Source organism: Acomys minous, assembly GCF_964271855.1.
Source record: "Acomys minous genome assembly, chromosome: 16".
NCBI classification, from domain to species: Eukaryota; Metazoa; Chordata; class Mammalia; order Rodentia; family Muridae; genus Acomys; species Acomys minous.
In genome coordinates this window covers 84328615-84349348 of record NC_140498.1, presented here as the reverse complement: position 1 = coordinate 84349348, position 20734 = coordinate 84328615, and the positions used below count along the sequence as shown (strand labels likewise).

The 20734-nt window shown below is 49.1% G+C and overlaps 1 protein-coding gene across 2 annotated transcripts in view; it reads left to right on the top strand.

Moving 5' to 3' along the window:
- The window catches only part of TCTN2 (tectonic family member 2), a 31090-nt gene that overhangs the window by 6374 nt on the left and 3982 nt on the right, over positions 1 to 20734 (top strand). For both annotated transcript variants that reach the window (XM_084763221.1, XM_084763220.1), the window contains exons 5-14: positions 1315 to 1415; positions 4670 to 4866; positions 5631 to 5754; positions 7409 to 7550; positions 9116 to 9181; positions 12700 to 12834; positions 14132 to 14209; positions 14666 to 14743; positions 15729 to 15840; positions 19051 to 19157. In XM_084763221.1, coding sequence (XP_084619347.1) covers positions 1315 to 1415; positions 4670 to 4866; positions 5631 to 5754; positions 7409 to 7550; positions 9116 to 9181; positions 12700 to 12834; positions 14132 to 14209; positions 14666 to 14743; positions 15729 to 15840; positions 19051 to 19157 — 1140 coding nt within the window. The remainder of the gene's footprint in view (positions 1 to 1314; positions 1416 to 4669; positions 4867 to 5630; positions 5755 to 7408; positions 7551 to 9115; positions 9182 to 12699; positions 12835 to 14131; positions 14210 to 14665; positions 14744 to 15728; positions 15841 to 19050; positions 19158 to 20734) is intronic.

Sequence of the window (20734 nt, the reverse complement as noted above, 5' to 3'; positions counted from 1 at the left end):
CAGGTCCCAGTTCCCGCATCAGGCGGCTCACAGATGTGAACTCCAACTTCCTGTGTGGTCTCCACTGACACCCACACTCCCAAACACATGGGCAGGACACGTGATTCAAAATCAGTTTCTAACATGTTTTCCTTGGGGAAAAAATCTGCTCAGGTGTACTTAGGAGGTGTTATGGAATGCCCACTGTGGATAGACGTGGCAATTTAGAGCGCCGTGATGGTGTAACAGACCTACTGAGACACATATCCAATCCCGGAAGAAGGAAGGGCAGACAGACAGCAGGTGTGCAGTGAGTGCAGACGCACTGAAGTGGGCAAGCAGTGGAGGAGAGACACTGCCACCTACCTCTAACGACGGCTAATAGTGAGAAAGACGTCTCAATTGGCTTCCGTAGCACAGAGAAAGGCCTGTCCTCCATCAGCATGGCCACACAGCAGCCTGACCCTTACTGTCCAAACCTGCTGTGGCCTGTTGTTGTTGTTGTTGTTGTTCTTCTTCTTCTTCTTCTTCTCCTCCTCCTCTTCCTCCTCTTCCTCCTCCTCCTCCTCCTCCTCCTCCTTCTAAGATTTACTTATTAATTATTTATACAGTGCCCTGCCCACATGTGCCTGCATGCTAGAAGAGGACACCAGATCTCATTATAGATGATGGTTGTGAGCTATCATGTGGTGGCTGGGAATTGAACACACGACCCTTGGAAGAACAGACAGTGCTCTTAATCTCTGAGCCATCTCTCCAGCCTCCTCCTTCCCCTTCTTCTTCTCCTTCTCCTCTTTCTCCTTTTTTTCTTTTCATCCTCCTCTTCCTCTTCCTCAATTTTCAGTTTTTCAAGACAAGGTTTCTCTGTGTAACCTTGGCTGTTTTGGAACTTGCTCTGTAGACCAGACTGGCCTTGAACTCACAGAGATCAGACTGCCTCTGCCTCCCGAGTCCTGGGATTAAAGGCGTGTGCCACCACGCGCAGCTGGCCTCTGGCCTCTGTGTGCTACATGGAGTCTGTGAGGAGCTTTTCTCAGTGGATGCTTCGGCTCATGTCCTTCAGGGTAGCTGACTGCATGTGCATCTCTGTGAGTTCCAGGACAGCCGGGGCCAGAGGGTGTGAAACCTTGAGTCAGACTCACCACCACCACCACAAACCAAGGTGAAGAAAAACACCCAGCGCCAGGCTCTGCGTCCACATACGTGCATGTACATACACACACACTTGTGCATGTATGCACATGCACAAATCGTGCAGCCTCCTTTGTGAATTCAAAAAAGACACTTGTGGAATTGTTGTGCAGCTGACCTTTTCCTGCCATACATACTTTTCAGAGAACGTGACTGTCATTCCTAACCAAGTCTACCAGCCCCTGGGTCCCTGCCCTTGTGACTTGACAGCCAAGGCCTGTGACATCCGCTGCTGCTGTGACCAGGTGAGCCCTGCCTGTGTACCAGGCTATCTGAGAGCATGTCAGAAATCCCAGCTGTAGCCCCAGCTGCTTTTGGATGGCTGACAACAGAGATGATTTTTAATTTTCAGATAATTTTTGTCTTTTTAGATAAAGTCACATTTGGAAGCCGGGTATGGTGGCGCACGCCTTTAATCCCAGCACTCGAGAGGCAGAGGCAGGCGGATCGCTGTGAGTTCGAGGCCAGCCTGAGTTCGAGGCCAGCCTGGTCTACAAAGTGAGTCCAGGATGGCCAAGGCTACACAGAGAAACCCTGTCTCGAAAAAAACAAAACAAAACAAAACAAAAAAAAAGTCACATTTGGGAAATCTGTAGGTAGAGGATGATTTTAATCTTATTTTAAAAATTTAATTAAATTTGTTTGTTTGTGTGTGTGGTATAGAGGTCCCCGCCCCCTCTCTCTGTCTCTCTCTCTCTGTGTTGCTTATGCCACAGCGCACATGTGGAGGTCAGGGGACGATTTGTGGGACGTTCCAGGAACAAACCTCAAGTTGTCATGGTAGCAAATACCTTACATGCTGAACCGCATTGCCAGCCCTTGTTTGTTTATTTAGTGACAAGGTCTCTGCGTAGTCTAGGCTAGCCTCAAACTTAAGGTAGTCCTCCAGCCGCAGCTTTCCTGAGTGCCAGGATTGTAGGCACAAGCCACCACGCCCAGCCCTAATACACATCTTAACATCTTAGATTTAAGGGCAACAAGAAACACAGCCATGGGTACCCGGTGTCCATTTTTGCAGGAATGTGATCATTTATGGTTGAGATGTTTTGCTTCTCCCACTGGGAAGATGAAATGTTTTGCTATTGTTTTTATTCATTCATTTTGAGAGTCTCACTGTATAACCTTGGTTAGCCTGGAACTCGATGTGTAGACCAGGCTGTCTTTGAACTCACAGAGATCTGCCTGTTTCTGCCTCCCGAGTGCTGGGATTATAGGACTGTTGCTATTGCTTTGAGGCGGGGTCTTGCTGCCGGCCCTGGCTGGCTAGGTGCTCGCTACGTGTGTGTGACACACTCAGAGCCATGACAACCGTACTTCCTTAAGTGTGTCTGTAGAAGGCTAATACACAGACAGCTGCGTTCTTCACTGGTTTTGCTTTGCGGTGGGGTCTCATGTAGCTATGGGTGACTCTGAACCCCTGAACCTCCTGTTCCCACCTCCCAGGCACCGGAATGACAGATGTGTGATACCGTATTGAGCAAAAACAAAACCAAAAGCCCTTCGAGATGTGTAACGTCCAATCTTAATGTTTTGGAAGGTAACTACACAGTACTGGGGAGGTGGAGGCAGGGAGATCGGGGTTACAAGTCAGCCTTAGCAACCGCACAGGTCAGAGGGCAGCCTGGGGTACACGAGACCCTCAAAAACCAAAAGAAAGCAAACACAGAAAAAATGGTTGTCAGGGAGCCATCTGCAGTGGCTATTTTTAGTCATTAACTGCACCACCCTCAGTATACTTATATAAGCAGGATGACTCGAGTCAGCAGGTGACATGTGGCATGCCAGGCTGTACCCAGTCTGTCACTGACAGTAACTTTACTTCCTTCCCTAACTGCCCTTGGAGCTGGCTGTGTTGTCTACTGCAGTAGCCGCTGCTATTTCAGCTGAGTGCGGTGCCTCAGGCCGGCAAGCCTCCTCCTTCAGGGAAGGCTAAGACTGAGCATCACCGTGAGCTTGGAGCCAGCCTGATCTACATACTGAGACTCTCTCTCATAACAAAAGAACAGGGCCAAGTGTGGTGGTGCACACGTACACACGGACATAAGCATGCAGGCGAAACACCCGTACACATAACAAAAACTACACATCTTCTTTAAAGAAAAACAGTAGGCAGCTCAGGTCTACACAGGCAGTTCTAGTCAGGGTTACTCAGTGAGACCCTGTCTCAAAGTAACAAAGAAACCAAAAGGCAATAGGTAGCCTGGCGAGGTGGCACACACCTCTAATCCCAGCACCCAGGAAGCAGAGGGAGGTGGATCGCTGTGAGTTTGAGGCCAGCCAGGTCTACAGAGTGAATTTTCCAGCCCACGAGACCTTGTCTCAAACTAAATAAGGAAGCAAACCAAACATACCAAATATATTTTGTGTCAATGGCAGCTTCAGATAACCCCAACATACTATATGCACAATTTTAATTTTGTTTTGAGGTACTGGTGATTGGATGTAGGCCTCACACACCCCTGGCTACCACTGAGTAAAGGCCTTCTCTGTGCCTTTTTAAAAAGCTGAGACAGGGGGCTGGAAAGATGGCTCAGTGGTTAAGAGCGCCGCCTGCTCTTCCAGAGGTCGTGAGTTCAATTCCCAGCAAACATGGTGGCTCACAACCATCTATAATGTGATATGATACCCTCTTCTGCACATAAAGCACTCATATGCAATTAAAAAAAAAAAGCTGAGACAGAATCTTGCTAAGTTGCCCAAGCTGGTCTTGAACCTCTGATTCTCACGATCCATCCTCCTGAGTAGCCGAGATTACACACCGGGCTCTCGTCCTGGCTTTGATGATGCATCTGCATTCCTAGTGAAGCTCACTCCCTTGAAGGCTGAACGTTTGCAACTGGAACCTCACTGGGGAGTTAACTCAGGAACTGTGTGTGTGTGTGTGTGTGTGTGTGTGTGTGTGTGTGTGTGTGTGTGTGTGTGTGTGTGTGTACATGCGTGTGTGAGTGTGAGAGAGTGTGTGTGATTGCTCATGTGTGCACATACTTGTGGAAGCCGGAGGACAGTACCTTAGGCACCATGCACCCTTTTTTACTTTATTTTATTTTTTGGAGACAGGGCCTCTCCCTGAACCTGCTGCTGGTAGAGTATACTAGCCTGACTGTCTAGTGAGCCCCAGGGATCGTCCTATTTCTGTCTCCCCAGCACTGGAATAATAATATTATTATTGTCGTTGTTGTTATTGTTGTTGTTGTTGTTGTTATTATTATTATTATTATTATTATTTTGAGACAGGGTTTCTCTGTGTAGCTTTGCCTGTCCTGGACTCACTCTGTACACCAGGCTGGCCTTGAACTCACAGAGATCTGCCTGCCTCTGCCTCCCGAACGCTGGGATTAAAGACGTGCGCCCAGCACTGGAATTAATAATCACGGGCCACCACATCTGGCCTCTCTATGTAGGGTCTCGAGGTGGAACTCAGGTCTGTTCTACTGGCTGAGCCATCCCCATAGCCCCAAGGGGAGCTTGTGCCCTTGCTAACCTTTCACCTGTTCTCAAGGACTGCCAGTTGGAAGTGAGAGAGCTGTTTCAGCAATCCTGCTTTGCCGGCGTGTTTGGAGGGGACGTCAGCCCTCCGTTCCACCATCGCTGTGGAGTTGGCCCTTCTCACCAGACCCCTGACTGGTTTCCCTTCCTGTGTGTGCAGTCACCCCCCTCCACCTCACCGTTCCTTGGTCACTTCTATCACGGTGCCACGTGAGTACCTGCTGCTGCCTTGCTCCCCAGGGTCCCCAGATCTCCTTTTACTGGGCCCTTGACTCTGGTCACATTTTTCTCTCAGTGCCATAAAGAAGTCCACTCTAGGTTGTGGATAGGGAGGTCATTTCTCTGGTAGTGTCAGATACAACTGAGGAAAAATCTTAGCAGATCCAGCCAGTACTTGGCGATGGCTTTCCAGCGTGGAGGAAGGAGCCAAGCGACCCCCCGGGGACTTGAACTTTCTGTGCTTTCTAGTCCTGTATCATTGAACATTTTGGAACTATGATCTTTGTAAATAAAAAGCAAAGTGCAAGGGTTGGTGTTGTATCCCTGCCACCCCAGCAATCAGGAAATAGAGTAAGGAGGAGTTCAGTGTCAACCTTGGCTACACAGAATTTGAGGCCAGCCTGGGCTATATGAGACCCCATATCAAAGCAAAAAGGAAACATTAAAGGGTGGTTTGTGTTTCAACTGAAGTGTTACTGGTCTTTTTTTTTTTTCTTATCTGTGCTGGAGGTGGAACTTGGGCCTGTGCTGCCCCCTGCTGGCCCACTGATCATCTCTCTCTCTCTCTCTCTCTCTCTCTCTCTCTCTCTCTCTCTCTCTCTCTGTGTCTCTCTCTGTCTCTCTCTCTCTCTCTCTCTCTCTCTCTCTGTCTCTCTCTCTCTCTCTGTCTCTCTCTGTCTCTCTCTGTCTCTCTCTCTCTCTCTCTCTCTCTCTCTCTCTGTCTCTCTCTGTCTCTCTCTCTCATTGTCTTGCAGGTCCCCCAGACATGACCCCGCCTTTGAAGCCCATTTGCACTTTGACCTCAAAGACTTTGCCGATGCTGGCTACAAACAGGGAGATCCGATCATGACCACGAAGGGGTATTTTACCATCCCTCAGGTAACACCTTCTGTCTCAACACGCGGATTTAATCTAGTGTTGCCCCGTAACACTCTCCCCCTAAGCAGCTTATTTTCTTCCTGGACATTAGCTATTAATAGTCTCTAGACTGAAAAGACTCACTCTTAACCCCTGTCTTTGCTAAGTCGCAGCAGGAGCATATGTAGTTCACCGGAGAATCTCTGTGCAGACTCCATGGAGGCGGTGGTCAGTCCCCACTTCATTCCCTTTTGGTGTTTTATGCTTTTGTGATGCTGGGGCTGGTACTGAGAGCCTGTGTGTGCCAGTGCAGGGCTCTACAGCTGAGCCACACCCCAGCCCCAGCACTTCTTAAGAAGCTATAAATATGTAACTGAGTATAACATTCTGCAATGTTGAAGTGTCCTTTAAGGTTAGAAAGTCTTAAGACAGGCAGTGGCTTAATCCCAGCATTCTGGAGGCAGAAGCAGACAGACCTCTGTGAATTTGAGGCCAGCCTGGTCTACAGAGTGATCTCCAGGACAGCCAAGGTTACACAAAGAAACCCTGTCTCTCAAAAGCAAAAACAAAGCTGGGTGTAGTGGTGCACGCCTGTAATCCCAGCACCCTGAGAAACAGAGGCAGGTGGATCACTGTGAGTTTGAGGCCAGCTTGGTCTACAAAGTGAGTCCAGGACAGCCAAGGCTACACAGAGAAACCCTGTCTCAAAAACACAAATTAAAAACCCAACTGGTGCTGGAGAGATGGCTCAGTGGTTAAGAGCACCACCTGCTCTTCCTAAAGGTCCTGAGTTCAGTTCCCAGCAACCACTTAGTGGTTCACAACCATATGTAATGTGATCTGATGCTCTCTTCTGGCCTGCAGGTGTGCATACAGGCAGAACACTGTATACATAATAATAAAAAATAGATCTTAAAAAAAAAAAAAAAAACAAAAACAAAAACCCAACCAACCAGTGGATGTGGTGGTGCATGCATTTAATCCCAGCACTCAGAGGCAGGTAGATCTCTGTGAGTTCGAGGCCAGTCTGGTCTACAAGCTGAGTCCAGGGCATCCAGGTCTATTAGACCAAGAAACCTTGTCTCAAAAAAATACAAAAACAAAAACAAAAAACAAAAAACAAAGCAAAAACAAACAAAAAACAGGAAAAATAAACCCCACCAAACAATCAAACCAAACAAAAGGTTAGAAAGTCATATGTGAAGTATTTGTGTTTTTCTGAGTATATCTTTAGGAAACCATGCCTGTGGGAGGAAAGCCTGGGGTGCACTACAGTTTATCTGTTATTCCTGTGAACCAATTCCATGTGGGGTGCTGGCTTTCCCACCTCCCTCCAAAATCAGGCTGCGACTGGGGAGAGACACTGAGGTTGAATATAGCTTGTGGGCGGGGCCAGGGACTGTCCCCGGGTGTGTTCGAGAACACTTAACTGTGAGTAGCAGCTCTCGGATCCTGCCTCCCTAAACTTGGTCACCTTGAGTCCTTATTGTTGACATATATTGTCCAGCGATAAGGGTGGGCGGCATTGAGTCTCACACTGGAGCCTAGGCCGGTCCTGAATCCAGAGCAATCTTGCCTGAACCTCCCGGTTGCAGGCTGGAGCAGCACAAGCGGCAGAAAGAATGTTTCTAAGACAGGAAGAAATCAGTGTACCATATTTGTTCCTCGCCCTCAGGTGTCCCTAGCTGGGCAGTGTCTACAGGATGCTCCAGTGGCCTTCCTGAGGAATTTTGACATTCTCTGCACCGTGGCCCTAGAAGAGCACCGAGAACAAGGTGGAATCGCCCCTGAGGATGTGAGGGTCCGCACGGTGGGAGGTAGGCTGCCTTGGCGGTTGGAATGGTGTGGTTAATAGAGAAACCCTCCTTGGCCTGTGTGTCAGCCACTGGCTGGGCACCCGGTGATGGCTCAGCTGTTGGTGTGGTTGGTGGTTTCCTCTCCGCACTGGCTGTGTTCAGGCACCCAGTGACACCGCCACCCCAGCTCTTCATGGTCCAGTTAGGTCACATCTTTGTAATGTCGCATGAGTGGCATTATCAGCTTTCTGTACACTTCTACTGTATACCCCACGCTTCTGAGTAACCCCAAACCTTTTGGCAAGGGGCGGGGAAGGCCTGAAGAAAGGGTAGACACACTGAGAAGCTGGGATAGGTCAAGGAGGGTTCTCTAACTGCCGCTATGATCAGGCGGAATCTTAGCGTGTGCATTAGTCCACCTCAGGGGGACGTTGGCTCGTACAGCCACGGGGAAGTGCAGCTGTTAGTCTTTGCACACGCAGGTGACTAGTTCATAAACACTCAGACTCCCAAAGGAAGCGTCGCCATGGTTTTTGGTATTGGTGTTGGTAATGGTTTTGCCAAGTTACCATGGGCCAGTGGGTCTGAGAGTCCATGTTTATGTCAAAATACACATTGACTCGGGGCCTCATTCACCCCAGGCTTTCTCTTTTCCTTACACGTCCTGTTCTTTTCTTTTCTTTTTTGTTTTTGTTTCGGGGATGGGATTTCAAGACAGGGTTTCTCAGTGCAGCCCTGGCTGTCCTCAAACTCACTCGGTAGACCAGGCTGGTCTCAAACTCAGAAATCCTAAGCTTCTGCCTCCCAAGTGCTGGGATCAAAAGCATGTGCCACACCTCCCCCTTTCACCACCCCCCCCCCTTAATCCCTGGCTTTATCATCTTTTGAAAGCACATGTCTGTGCTCCCTTTGGGGGACAGGGGGTGACAGAGAATATTACACTGCTGTGCGGCTCAGCTGCATTTATCTGTCCATTTGTGGGCTGATGGCTGGCTGGCTCATTGCCACCTCTTGGTTTTGGGGACACACACTTTTGTGGCATATAGTTTCATTTTCCTTGGGCACAGTCCTATGAATGGGCTTGCCACGCGGTTTACTTGGTGACTTGAGGGAGCACAGCACTCTTCCGAAGTGGCTGCTCCATGTGCCTTCCACCCGCATCTCTTCTTGGGGAGCCACGGCACAGGCGCTGGGACTGCTCTTGCTGTCCCCCTGTGTAGGTACAGTGAGGGGCTGGGAGCAGAGGCATCGGAGCCTGTAACGATGCGGGAGTGGGGAGAGCTACTCCTCCTCCTCCTCCTCTTTCTCTTGTCTTCCTCCTCCTCCTCCTCTTTCTTTTTCTTTTTTTGGCTTTGGCTTTCTTCCGTTGTCCCTTCTTTATGGAGCTAGTATAGCCTAGGGTGACTTAAACTCACTATGTAATAGAGATGCCCTTGAACTCCTGATCCTCCTGTCTTCTGGGTGCTGGGACTGCAGGCTCCTGTCTTAAAGCCTGGCTCCTTATTGAGCGTGCTGAGCCCCCTGTGAGCAGGTGAGTGACGTCGTGACAACATGTTGCTGTAGGAGGTCATTCTGTGTCGTTTTAGGCCTGGTCACACCAACGGTAACCTATGAGGAAGCCGCTGACCTGGAGAGGCTCACCATCCGTCCAGGTACATCAGTGTTACATGCTCGTGCCATGTCTCCAAAACACGGGCACTATTTCTTTTCTTTCTTTTTTAATTTTTTTTATTTTTGAGATAGGGTCTCACTCTGTAGCCCTGGCTGCCCTGGCACTCCCTATATAGACCAGGCTGGCCCTGAACTCACAGAGATCCTTTTGCCTCTGCCTCCTGAGTGCTGGGATGTGCCACTATGTCTGTGTTGTTTTGTATTTGTTTCTGGGTTTTTGTTTTTTTTTTAATCCCAGAGCTGAGGATCAAACTCAGGGCCTTGCACTTCCTAGGCAAGTGCTCTACCACTGAGCTAAATCCCCAACTCCTATTTTTTTTTAAGAGTTATTATTTTATTTTATGTATATGAGTGTTCTTTTTTCATACACACCAGAAGAAGCAATCAGATCCCATTATAGATGGTTGTGAGCAACCATGTGGGTGCTGGGAATTGAACTCAGGACCTCTGGAAGAGCAGCCAGTGCTCTTAACTGCTAAGCCATCTTTCCAGCCCTGTATTCATTTTTTACATTTTATTTTTATTACTGTTTAAAACAAATTTTTTTCTCTCTGTGTGTGTGAGAGAGAGAGACAGAGAGAGGGGTGGGGGAGGGGAGACAGAGACAGGGTTTCTCTGTTACAGAGCCCTGGCTGTCCTGGACTCACTTTGTAGACCAGGCTGGCCTCAAACTCACAGAGATCCACTTGCCTCTGCCTCCTGAGTGCTGGGATTAAAGGCGTGTGCCACACCTGGCTTTAAACAAATGTTTAAAAATTAATCTCTCTCTCTCTCTCTCTCTCTCTCTCTCTCTCTCTCTCTCTCTCTGTGTGTGTGTGTGTGTGTGTGTGTGTGTGTGTGTGTGTGCTGAGGTCAGAAGAGGCTATCAGATCCCCCGGAGGCGGAGTTACAGGTGGTTGTGAATGGTTGACTTGAATGCTGGGAATCAGACGCTGGTCCTCTGCAAGAGCAGCAGCCACTCGTGACTGTTGAGCCACTACTCCAGCTCCTTATGTTTTAAGATTGTGTGTGTGTGTGTGTGTGTGTGTGTGTGTGTGTGTGTGTGTGTGTCTGGGTCTGAGCTTGCATACATCAGTACAAGTGCCCTTGGAGTCCCAAAGAGGGAGGTGGATCCCTTGGAGCTGGCGTTAAGAGGCAGTTGTGAGTTACCAGACAGACAGGGGTCCCGGGAGCTGAACTGGGTTCCTCTGGAAGAGCCTACTTGCTCTTAACCCACAAGCCACCTCTCCAGCCCCGGTTACTTGTGGTTTTGGGAAAGGGTGTCACCCGTGTACCACAGCGATCACAACTCAGCCACTTGAGTGTTGAGTTGACAGGCATGAGCCGACGTGCCTGACTCTTATGTGTCACGTCTTCCTGGTGCTTTTTCACTATGGATTGGTGGAGGAAGGTCTAGGAGAGGGCTCCGAGTGGTTCTTGATGTGCAAGTGGGAGGACCTGGGTGTGGCCCCCACCATGTTTGTAAAGGCTGGGTGCAGCAGCGTGCAGTGCAATCCCAGTCCTATGCAAGTGGAGGCAAGAAGATCACTAAGTCTGTGCAGACAACCAGCCTGTCTTACAGAGTCGCGAGCTCCAGCCTCAGTGAGAGACCCAGCCTCAAGAAATAAGTCAAGCTGGGTGGGCCGTGGTGGCACACGCCTTTAGTGCCAGCACTTGGGATGCAAAGGCAGGTGATCTCTCTGCATTTGAGACCAGCCTGACCTACAGGACAGCTGGAGCTACACAGTAGAGACCTTGTTGTTAAAAAACAAAACAAAACAAAAATAAGATGATGGGCCGGAGAGACTGTTCAGTGAGTGGAAGCGTTTGTAGCCAAGCTTGAGGGCCGGAGTTTAGTCGTTCGGACCTATGTGGTGAGTGGAACGAACCAGCTCCTGAAAATTGTCCTTTTCTGGGGCACTGCGACAAGCCTGCACCAGTGTGTGTCGCAGTGCCCCTGTGTGTGTGTGTGTGTGTGATGGTGGGGGCACATACAAGAGTGTGTATACACACATACACACACATGCATACTAATAAATAAAAATATGAAGAGAGAAAAGATGGAGAGTGGTTGAAGATACCCAACATTGAACTCTGGCTTCTGTATGCACCCATGTGGATGTACATGTACACACATTGACACACAGGACTATTTTACCTATTCATAGTTATAAATGTAAAACTGGGGGCAGGAGAGATGGCTCAGTGCTTAATAGCACTGGCTGCTCTCGCAGAAGACCCAGGCTCTGTTCCCAGCACACGCATGTGGCTCACATCTGCAACCCTGGTTTCAGGGGACCCAATGTCCTCTTCTGCCCTGCATGGACATCAGTCACACACCACGGTGCATACACGCATATGTACATGCAAGCAAGATGCTCGTACACATAAAATAAAAACAATAAATACATCTTTAAGAAAGAATTGATACAGGTTCAGCAGAATTTTTTTTTTTGCTCCAGCAGAGGGTTTTTGTTTGTTTTGTTTTTAATGCGTGTTCTGCGTGCCTGCCTGGCCTCCGTGCACTGACTGTGACTTCAGCCACCTCCCTACAGACCTTGATGGGATGCACTGCAGTGTGTCTGTACCCCCCCCCCCGTCCCACCCCCCAGTTCTCAGGGTCTGAGAGCCTTTCTTTAGTGACTCATAGGTTGTTAAGAATACTTGAGAGTTCCCTCCCGCACCCCACCCCCAAGTTCAGGGAGGCAGAAGCAGGTGGAACTCTCTGCGTTCAAGGCCAGCCAGGTCTACAAAGCAAGTCCAGGACAGCCAGGGCTACACAGAGAAATTCTTTCATGAAAAAAGAATCCTTGAGAACATGGCATGTTCATATTTTCTAATCATTGGGTGCATGCAGGCAAGTTTGTGTGTGTGTGTGTGTATGTGTGTATATGTGTGTGTGTGTGTGTGTGTGTGTATGTGTGTGCATGTTTATTTATGAGTGAAGGCACATGGAAGGCAGAGGACAACCTTGGCTGTGGCTGTCCCGCCATCTTGTTCTCTGTGAGGCCAGCACCAGGACCGACGGCTGAGCTCCCTCGGCTGGCTTTGTGTGGGTTCTGGGACTCTGAGCCAGCTCCAGCTCTTCCTGCCCTTCCCCATAGTTAAGCTTTGCAGCTATGATGCCACTGAGCAGCCGGGAGTGGGTGGGGCCAACGCGAGCAGCCCTTTGTTTTGAATGAAGGTGTGGTTTGTGTTCCTTTCCAGTGGCTTACGACCTTGTTCCTGGCTGTGGGTTTAGGAGAGCTCTTTACTACACATAGCAACCGGGTTTCAGGCCTCTGCTTCCTGAGCACAGTTGTCCCCAAGGGCACACTTGTGCTCATGCAGGATGCAGGAATGGGGGTGGACCAGAGGATGCTGCTCACTGGCTCCGGACCGCAGGGAGCTGGAGAGATGGGCTGGGGTGAGCCTACTGAGGCAGAGAAAGCCCAGGAGCAGATTTCAACTCAGAAAAGGTTTTTTTGTTTTGTTTTGTTTTTTGTTTTTATGTTTATGGGAGTATTCTCGTTTTTTGCAGACACAGTGTTAAGCACTGGATCGGCCCCCAGACATGTGAATGTGGAGGAACATTATGTTTTCAGATGGCAAAATAATTCTATCAGCAGCCTCGACGTCACAATCATCAGGGCAGAAGTCAGCGCCCAGCAGAAAGGTAATGTTGATGAGTCCAGAGGCTTCTGGTTGACAGTGTCTCAATGCCCAATGGTTTTAACTGTAATGAAGCCAGACGTGTTTATCACTGATCCAAATGCAATTTGGTGGCAAAGTGGCTCACATCTGTAATGCCAGCACTCAGGAGGCTGAGGCAGGAGGAGCAATAGTGAGTTCAAGAGCAGTCTGGGTACGTCTCAAAAGAACAAGAAAAGGTGGGGGTGGGGTGGGGAGCGTGGAGAAAGGCAAGTTGGCTGTTCTGGAAAAGATGCTTGCCACTAAGCCCAACAGCCTGAGCTTGGTCCCCTGACCCATGTGGTAGAAGAAAAGAACCAAGTCCTATAAGGTGTCTTCAGACTTCCACAAGTGTGCACGCGTGCATGTGTACACACACACACACATACACACACACACACACACACACACACACACACACAAGCACATGTGCTCGCGCATAAATGAGGTGTAATTTTAAAAGAAAGAGAAGAAGATGGGTAGATGGCAGTGGCGCACGCCTTTAATCCCAGCACTTGGGAGGCTAAGGCAGGCAGATCTCAGAGTTCGAGGCCAGCCTGGTCTACATAACAAGTTCCAGAACAGCTGGGGCTACACTGTGAGATCTTGTCTAAACAATGAAAAAAAAATTGGCAACTTTGCAGTTGCTGTTTTGCCTTGTTTTAAAGACAGGGTCTCACTGTGTAGTGCGTAGCCAGAATTTTCTGTGTAGACCAGGCTGTCTTCAAACTCACAGCCTTGCTGGGCATGGTGGCACAAGCCTGTAATCCCAGCGCTCGGGAGGCAGAGGCAGACAGATCGCTGTGAGTTCGAGGCCAGCCTGGTCTCCAAAGAGAGCCCAGGACAGCCAAGGCTACACAGAGAAACCCTGTCTCGAAAAGACAAAAAACAAAACCAACCAAAGAACAAAAACCAAACTCTCAAGGCTACACAGAGAAACCCTGTCTCGAAAAAACACAAAAAAACAAACTCACAGCCTCCTGAGTGCTGGGATCAAATGTGTGAAATACCACACCCGCTTTGTTTCTCTTTTGATTCTTAGTTTTATTTTCAAGATAGGGCTTTAGTGTGTAATAGCCTGGACTAGCCTCCACTTCAAAGCAATCCTCCTGCCTTAGTGTCCTGAACGCTGGGATTATAGCATGCATCTCTATGCCTGAGTCATGGGAGTTGCTTTCTTTTTTTCTTTTTTAAATTTTAATTATTTTTTTGGGGGGGGGGGAGTTGATTTCTTTTCCCAATGAAATGGTCCCCACGATGCCTTCAGTTTGTTTTGTTTCTAGGAACAATGGCCCAGAGATTCACAGTGAAGTTTTTAAGCCATAACAGTGGAGATGAGAAGGAATCTTCTGGAAATCCAGGTAGGATGACTGATAGTTCTGGTCCTTTGTACAGATTCTAGGGTGGTGTCCTGGGCCATCCCGTGGTTCTGAGCAGTCACCTTGAGTTGTGCTGTCCCTAACTAAGTCACACTCAGGCTGAGCGAGCGTGGAGGGGGAGGTATGGGTACACACCAAGTAGGCGATGGCTGTGGGGAGCTGCTGTGACTAGGTATGTGGCACAGCCTTCAATTAAAGAGATTCGTGTCGCAAGCTTACCCCCTCCGTAGCTCAAGAGCTGGAATTACACCTGGACACCGTCATGTCTTGCTAAGAATTAATAAACCAAAGGCCTCCCAAGTGTTGGGGTCACCTGTAAGTGCTGTTGAGGTGGTGTTTACAAAGCTCCGCCCCCCAAGGCTTCCCTAGGCTTCCCTCAGGCTGTCTTTGTTAAGGGGCAGGAAGATCGCAGGTCTCTGCTCTGTTTCCTGTGTCTAGGTTACCAGCTTGGCAAGCCGGTCCGAGCCCTGCATACCAACGGGATGAATGCCACCGCGTTACACCTCTGGCAGCCAGGTAGTGTGGCTTTGCCTTCATGATTTGCCCCCAATAGACTGGAGTTAGAAACGTCGGCTGCCATTTTTGTTGATGGGGTGTGGGGTGGGGCTACCTTTTGTGAGCTTGGGGCTCTTTTTCTTTTTCTTTTTCTCTTTCAAGGATGCCTAGCTTGTTGAACCTAAGCGCTGGGTATTCGTATGAGCGGTTCAGGCACGGTTATGCTCAGTGGCCATAGCTCATCACGCTGCTCCTTGGAGAAAGAACAGCTCCGTCTGAACAGGGGCCAAAGGAGTTGCCCACACCTGCCAGAGCAGGAATGGCTGGCTTACAGGGAGCCACTGGGCCTGGTCCAGGAGTTCTCACAGAGAATGGTGCCTTTGTTCGGCTTTGAAACCGCCAGAAGGGCTAGAGCCTTGGTTCTCAACCTTCCCAAGGCTGCGAACCTTTAACGCAGTTCCTTCCTCGTGTTGTGGTGACCCACAACCACAACTTGTTTCATTGCTGCGTCAGAACCTATAACTTTGCTACTGTTGTGATTCGTAATATATCCGCAGGGTGTGTGATGTGCAGCCCCTGAAAGGGTCAAGACCCACAGGTTGAGAACCACTGGAGTTTTCAGAACCTTGAAACCGTTTCTATTTTCCGTTATTGGTTTGGTTTTTGGTTAGCCAGGTGTGCTGGCGTATCCCTGCCATCCTAGGAGGATCAGGAGTCCAAGGTCATCCTCGGCTACATAATCAGTTCAAGGCCAGCCTGAATTTTGAGACCGTGTCTCAAAAAAGATAAAAATGAACACTTTTTGTTTGTTTGTTGTTTATTTGTTTGAAACAGGGTCTTTTTTTTTTTTTTTTTGGTCTTTTTTTTAATGTTGCCCAGGCTGGCCTTGAATCGCCATGCTCCTGCCTCAGCATCCTGAGTGCTGCTGAGAGTTTGCAGGAAATCTTTGAAGGGAGTATTTACTTGTGTGGAGGGGAACAGTGAGAGGCTCGCCCTTTTGTTGCAGCGGGAAGGGGCTTGTGCACGGCAGCCGCCCTCAGACCCATTGTGTTTGGAGAAAATGCCTACTCCGGCTGCCTCTTAGAGGTTGGCATTAGTGAGAACTGTACCCAGCTCAGGTGAGTCTCTCGTTGGCTGGTTTGGGTGGGACAGGGCCTTGCACAGCCCCAAGACGATCTTTAGTTCTTCATCCTCCTGCCTCCACATCCCCAAAGCTGGCTCCAGTGGGCTTCATTCATGAACTTTCCTGTGTTTTGAGTGGTTTCCCTAAAGTTATTTTACTGTGTGAATGTTAAAGACAGAGGATTGAGGGCCTGGAGAGATGGCTCCGAGGTTAAAAGCTCTCATTGTTCTTCCAAAGGTCCTGAGTTCAATTCCCAGCAACCACATGGTGGCTCACAACCATCTATAATGAGATCTCACGCCCTCTTCTGGCGTGCGGGTGTACATGCAGCCAGAACGTTGTATACATAATAATAAAAAAAAATCTAAGAAAAACCCCAGAGGACTGAGAAGCTGCAGTGAATGAGAGTTGGTGTAGAAATGACAGTGAGCGGTTGGCACACATATGTTTGTTTTTAACATTTGTTTATGAATTTTTATTGCGTGTGTGTGTGTGTGTGTGTGTGTGTGTGTATGATCACAGGTGCATGTATGCCCCAGTGTGTGTGTGTGTGTGTGTGTGTGTGTGTGTGTGTGTGTGTGTGAGAGAGAGAGAGAGAGAGAGAGAGAGAGAATAGATGCAAGCATGCCCCAGTGTGTGTATGTTTTTGTTCATATTTGTGTCTCTGTGTGTGTGTGTGTGTGTGTGTGTGTGTGTGTGTGTAAGAGAGAGAGAGAGGGAGCAGGTATAAGCATGTCCCAGTGTGTGTGTGTGTGTGTGTGTGTGTGTGTGTGTGTGTGTGTGTGTAGGTTAGGGAACAACTTTCTGGAGCCGGTTCTTTCTCCAGCACAGATTCTAGGGACGGAACCCAGGTCACGAGTGTTGGTGGCACACTCTCTTACCCCTGAGCCATCTTCTAGCTCTGACTTTTTGTTTTTGTTTGAAGTTGCTGTAAAGTCCCTTATGGTAATTAGTCGGTGAGAAGTAACGGATTCAGGCAGGCCCAGCTGCTCGTGTTTTCCTCCTAGCGCTCTAGAGGCCGAGGCAGCCATGTCCCTCGGGTCATCATGGGTTGCATATAACACCCGGCCTCAACACAGTCAAACAAACAGGGATGCTGTCGGGACGGCTCAGCAGGGAAAGGCTCTTGATGCTAAGCCTGAGGACCTGAGTTCAAGACCAGGACTCATGTGGTAGCAGAAAACTGTCTCACTCAAGTTGTCCTTTGACCTCCCTAAACAAGCCATGGCACATGCATACATGTAAACACATACATGCACAAATGATTAAAAAACTGAAAACAAAAAAGTGATCAGTTGAGTGTTATTTAGGCATTTCATTATCTTATGAAAGGTTCTAGCTAGTTCTAAAATATTTTCATCACCAAAAGTAGAACTCTGTATAAGTAGTTGTTCCACCAGGTCTGCTCCCCAAAGCCTCAGGTACCAAGTGCCCCGCGTCCTGCCCCTGTGGCGTTGTCTGTTCTGGGTAGTCAATCGGAACCATGCCCACCCTGCCATTGTCCATGTCACAGTGTGCTCTGGAACTCGGATTGTTTCTATGGTGAACTTGTAGCCTGCCTTATGTGTCTGTACATAGCACATATTGTTTATCTGCCTGGCTGTTGGCGTCTGGGTTTCCCATCGTTTGGCTATGTACACTGCTGCGCACAGCCCTGCACACGTCTCTGAATGTACTTCCGTTCTTTTGGTCTGTGTCCAGGAATCGAAGTGCCAGGTCATCTGGTCATTCCCTTTTCTGGCCGTATAACCCACTTTTTCTACAGTGGTGGCACCGTAGTGGGACACCCCACCCCATAGTGGGACAGCTCCAGTTTTTCCACATCCTCCCTACACTTGCTATATTCCTTGTTTTTCATTAATTCTTTTCACAGTATCTTTATTTTGCTGGAGGTTGGGTGGGCATATGTATGCTTCAGATGTGGAAAGTCAGAGGGCGACTCTTGGGAGCCAGTGCTCTCCTGGCCTCGCTGTAGGGTCTAGAAACCCAACTCAGGTTGTTAGGTCTGCTTACAAGCTCCTCTACCCACTGAGCCACGTCACTGGCCCCTCCCAGCACACTCCCCACTTTAAGATCTATTTGTTTTTATGGTATGAATGTTTTTACCTGCGTGTATGTCTGTGCACCATGCGCAGGCAGTGTCCGCAGGGGCCAGAAGCTGCCAGATGCCCTAGAACTTTAGTCACAGATGGTTGTCACCCACCAAGTGGGTGCTGGGACTCAAACCCGGGTCCTCTAGAAGAGCAGCAAGCATTCCTTTTTATTTTATTTATTTATTTTCAGAGGCAAGGTTTTTCTGTTTTGTTTGTTTTGGGGTGTGTGTGTGTGTAGCCTTGGCTGTTGTGGAACTTACTCTAGACTGGGCTGGCCTCAAACTCGCAGAGATCGACCTGCCACTGCCTCCCAATTAAAGGTATGTACCTCCACTACCTGGCTTGAACAGCAAGTATTCTTAACTGCTGAGCCATCTCTCTCCAGCTTACACCCCCCCAACACACTCTCTAGCTTACACCGACACACACATCCTCCAGCTTACACCCCCCACACCCTCCAGCTTACACCCCCCACCCTTCAGCTTACACCCACACCTACACACCCTCCAGCTTACACCCCCCACCCTTCAGCTTACACCCACACCTACACACCCTCCAGTTTACACCCCCCACCCTTCAGCTTACACCCACACCTACACACCCTCCAGCTTACACCCACAACCACACACACCCTCTAGCTTACAGCCATACACACACCTTCCAGTTTACAGCCCCCTCCAGTTTACACCCCCCCACACCCTCCAGCTTACACCCCACCATACCCTCCAGATTACACACACACAGACACACACACAGGCCCTCCAGCTTAGATCTACACACACATACACACCCTCTAGCTTACAGCCCCCCACACCCTCCAGCTTACACACACATACCCTCCAGCTTATACATTCCCCCCCCTCCAGTTTACACCCCCACACAACCCTCCAGCTTACACCCACCCACACACTCTCCAGCTTACACCCACCCACACACTCTGCAGCTTTTACCCTCCATACACACACACCCTCCAGCTTACACCCACAGATACACACCCAGTTTTCAAAGCCAGTTGCTCTAGCAGATTTTTATCTGGGTTCCTAACAAAGACAGGCGGCCACTCTTGGAATAGGTGGCCATTAGCTGAGAAGCATCGTCTCCCTCTCTTGCAGGGAAAACGTCCTTCAGAGACTGGATTTGCTGATACAAGCCACTCACGTCGCAAGGAGAGGCAACTCGGACTACAGTGATCTGAGGGATGGCTGGCTGGAGGTCACACGTGAGTCGCAGGGCCATGCACAGGGGCTTACTGCCACTGAGCCTGTCGTCCCCAGCCACGGCTCTAGAGCCTGATGCCTTTGGCTACGGCTTTCTGCAGGCCGGAAGCTTTTCACAGCTCTTTCATGGCCTTTGCTTTGCAGAGGAAGCTACTACGAGCTTCTTCTTGCTGAGAGCCCGGGCTTGGAGATCAGTTCACGCTGCTCTGTTGAGCTCCCAAGAATATTAGCATCAAGGGTCACCTGGTAGTTTTTGTTAGAGAGTTTGAAAACTGGTGCTGAGTGAAAGGGGCCTAGACACAGACACACCTCCGGCGCCGTGTGTGTGCCACACCCAGAATGAGCAGATGTGTGTGTAAAGACCAGAACCCTAGGCCGGGTGTGGTGGCGCACGCCTTTAATCCCAGCACTCGGGAGGCAGAGGCAGGCGGATCGCTGTGAGTTCAAGGCCAGCCTGGTCTACAAAGTGAGTCCAGGATGGCCAAAGCTACACAGAGAAACCCTGTCTTGAAAAACCAAAAAAAAAAAAAAAAAAAAAAAAAAAAAAGAAAGAAAAGAAAAAAAGAAAAGACCAGAACCCTGAGTGCTAGGACGCGGGAGGCGCTGTTGTGATCTGGAAATCACAGGAGATCTACAGGTGGATCTGGGGCCGCGATGAGCTTCAGCATAGCTCCAGTGTGTGGAGGGCCCCAGGTCTGAGCCCCAGCACCAACCCCCTCCCAGATCTAAAAACCAGTCTGAAAAAAGAAATAGCCTGAAAGTGGGGTGGGGGATGGCGGTGGCCGCACACCTCTGAGTTGTTTGCTTTGAAGGGGGCTGGCAGGGACTGGGATTGGGGCTCTAAGAAAGGATGCTCACCAGCACGTGTGAGGCCCGGGCTTGCTGTTGTGGTTGCAGTGCCTCCAGCCAGTAATTGCTTATTTAACTAACCCGTAGGAACCAAAGATGCTAGGGATGAGTTTTATTTAATTTAATTTAATTTATTTATTTATTTATGGTTTTTTTTTTTTTTGAGACAGGGTTTCTCTGTGTAGCCTTACCTGTCCTGGACTTGCTTTGTAGACCAGGCTGGCCTCGAACTCACAGCGATCTACCTGCCTCTGCCTCCACATCACCATGCCCAGTGCTAGGATGAGTTTTAAATATCTTCTTTTAATATGACTTTTATGAGGGCTACAACTGTCTGGAATATCCTTGTGACCGTTACTATGGTCCTGTATTGTCCCTGTCAGCACACTCTGTGACTTTGAGGGACAAGTTAGGACACTGAATTTTTTTTTTTTTAAAGAAAAGATTTTATGCCGAGTGGTGGTGGTACACACCTTTAATCCCAGCACTTGGGAGGCAGAGGCAGGTGAATCTCTGTGAGTTCAAGGCCAGCCCGGTCTACAAAGTAAGTTCAGGACAGCCGAGGCTACACAGAGAAACCCTGTCTTGAAAAACCTAAATAAATAAACAAATAAATGAAAAGATTTTATGCTTATTTATGTATGTGTTTGTGTGCCTGTTTATGCCATATATGTGTGCTGGTGCCCTTGGAGGGCAGAAAAGGGCATCAGATCCTCTGGAGTTGGAGTCA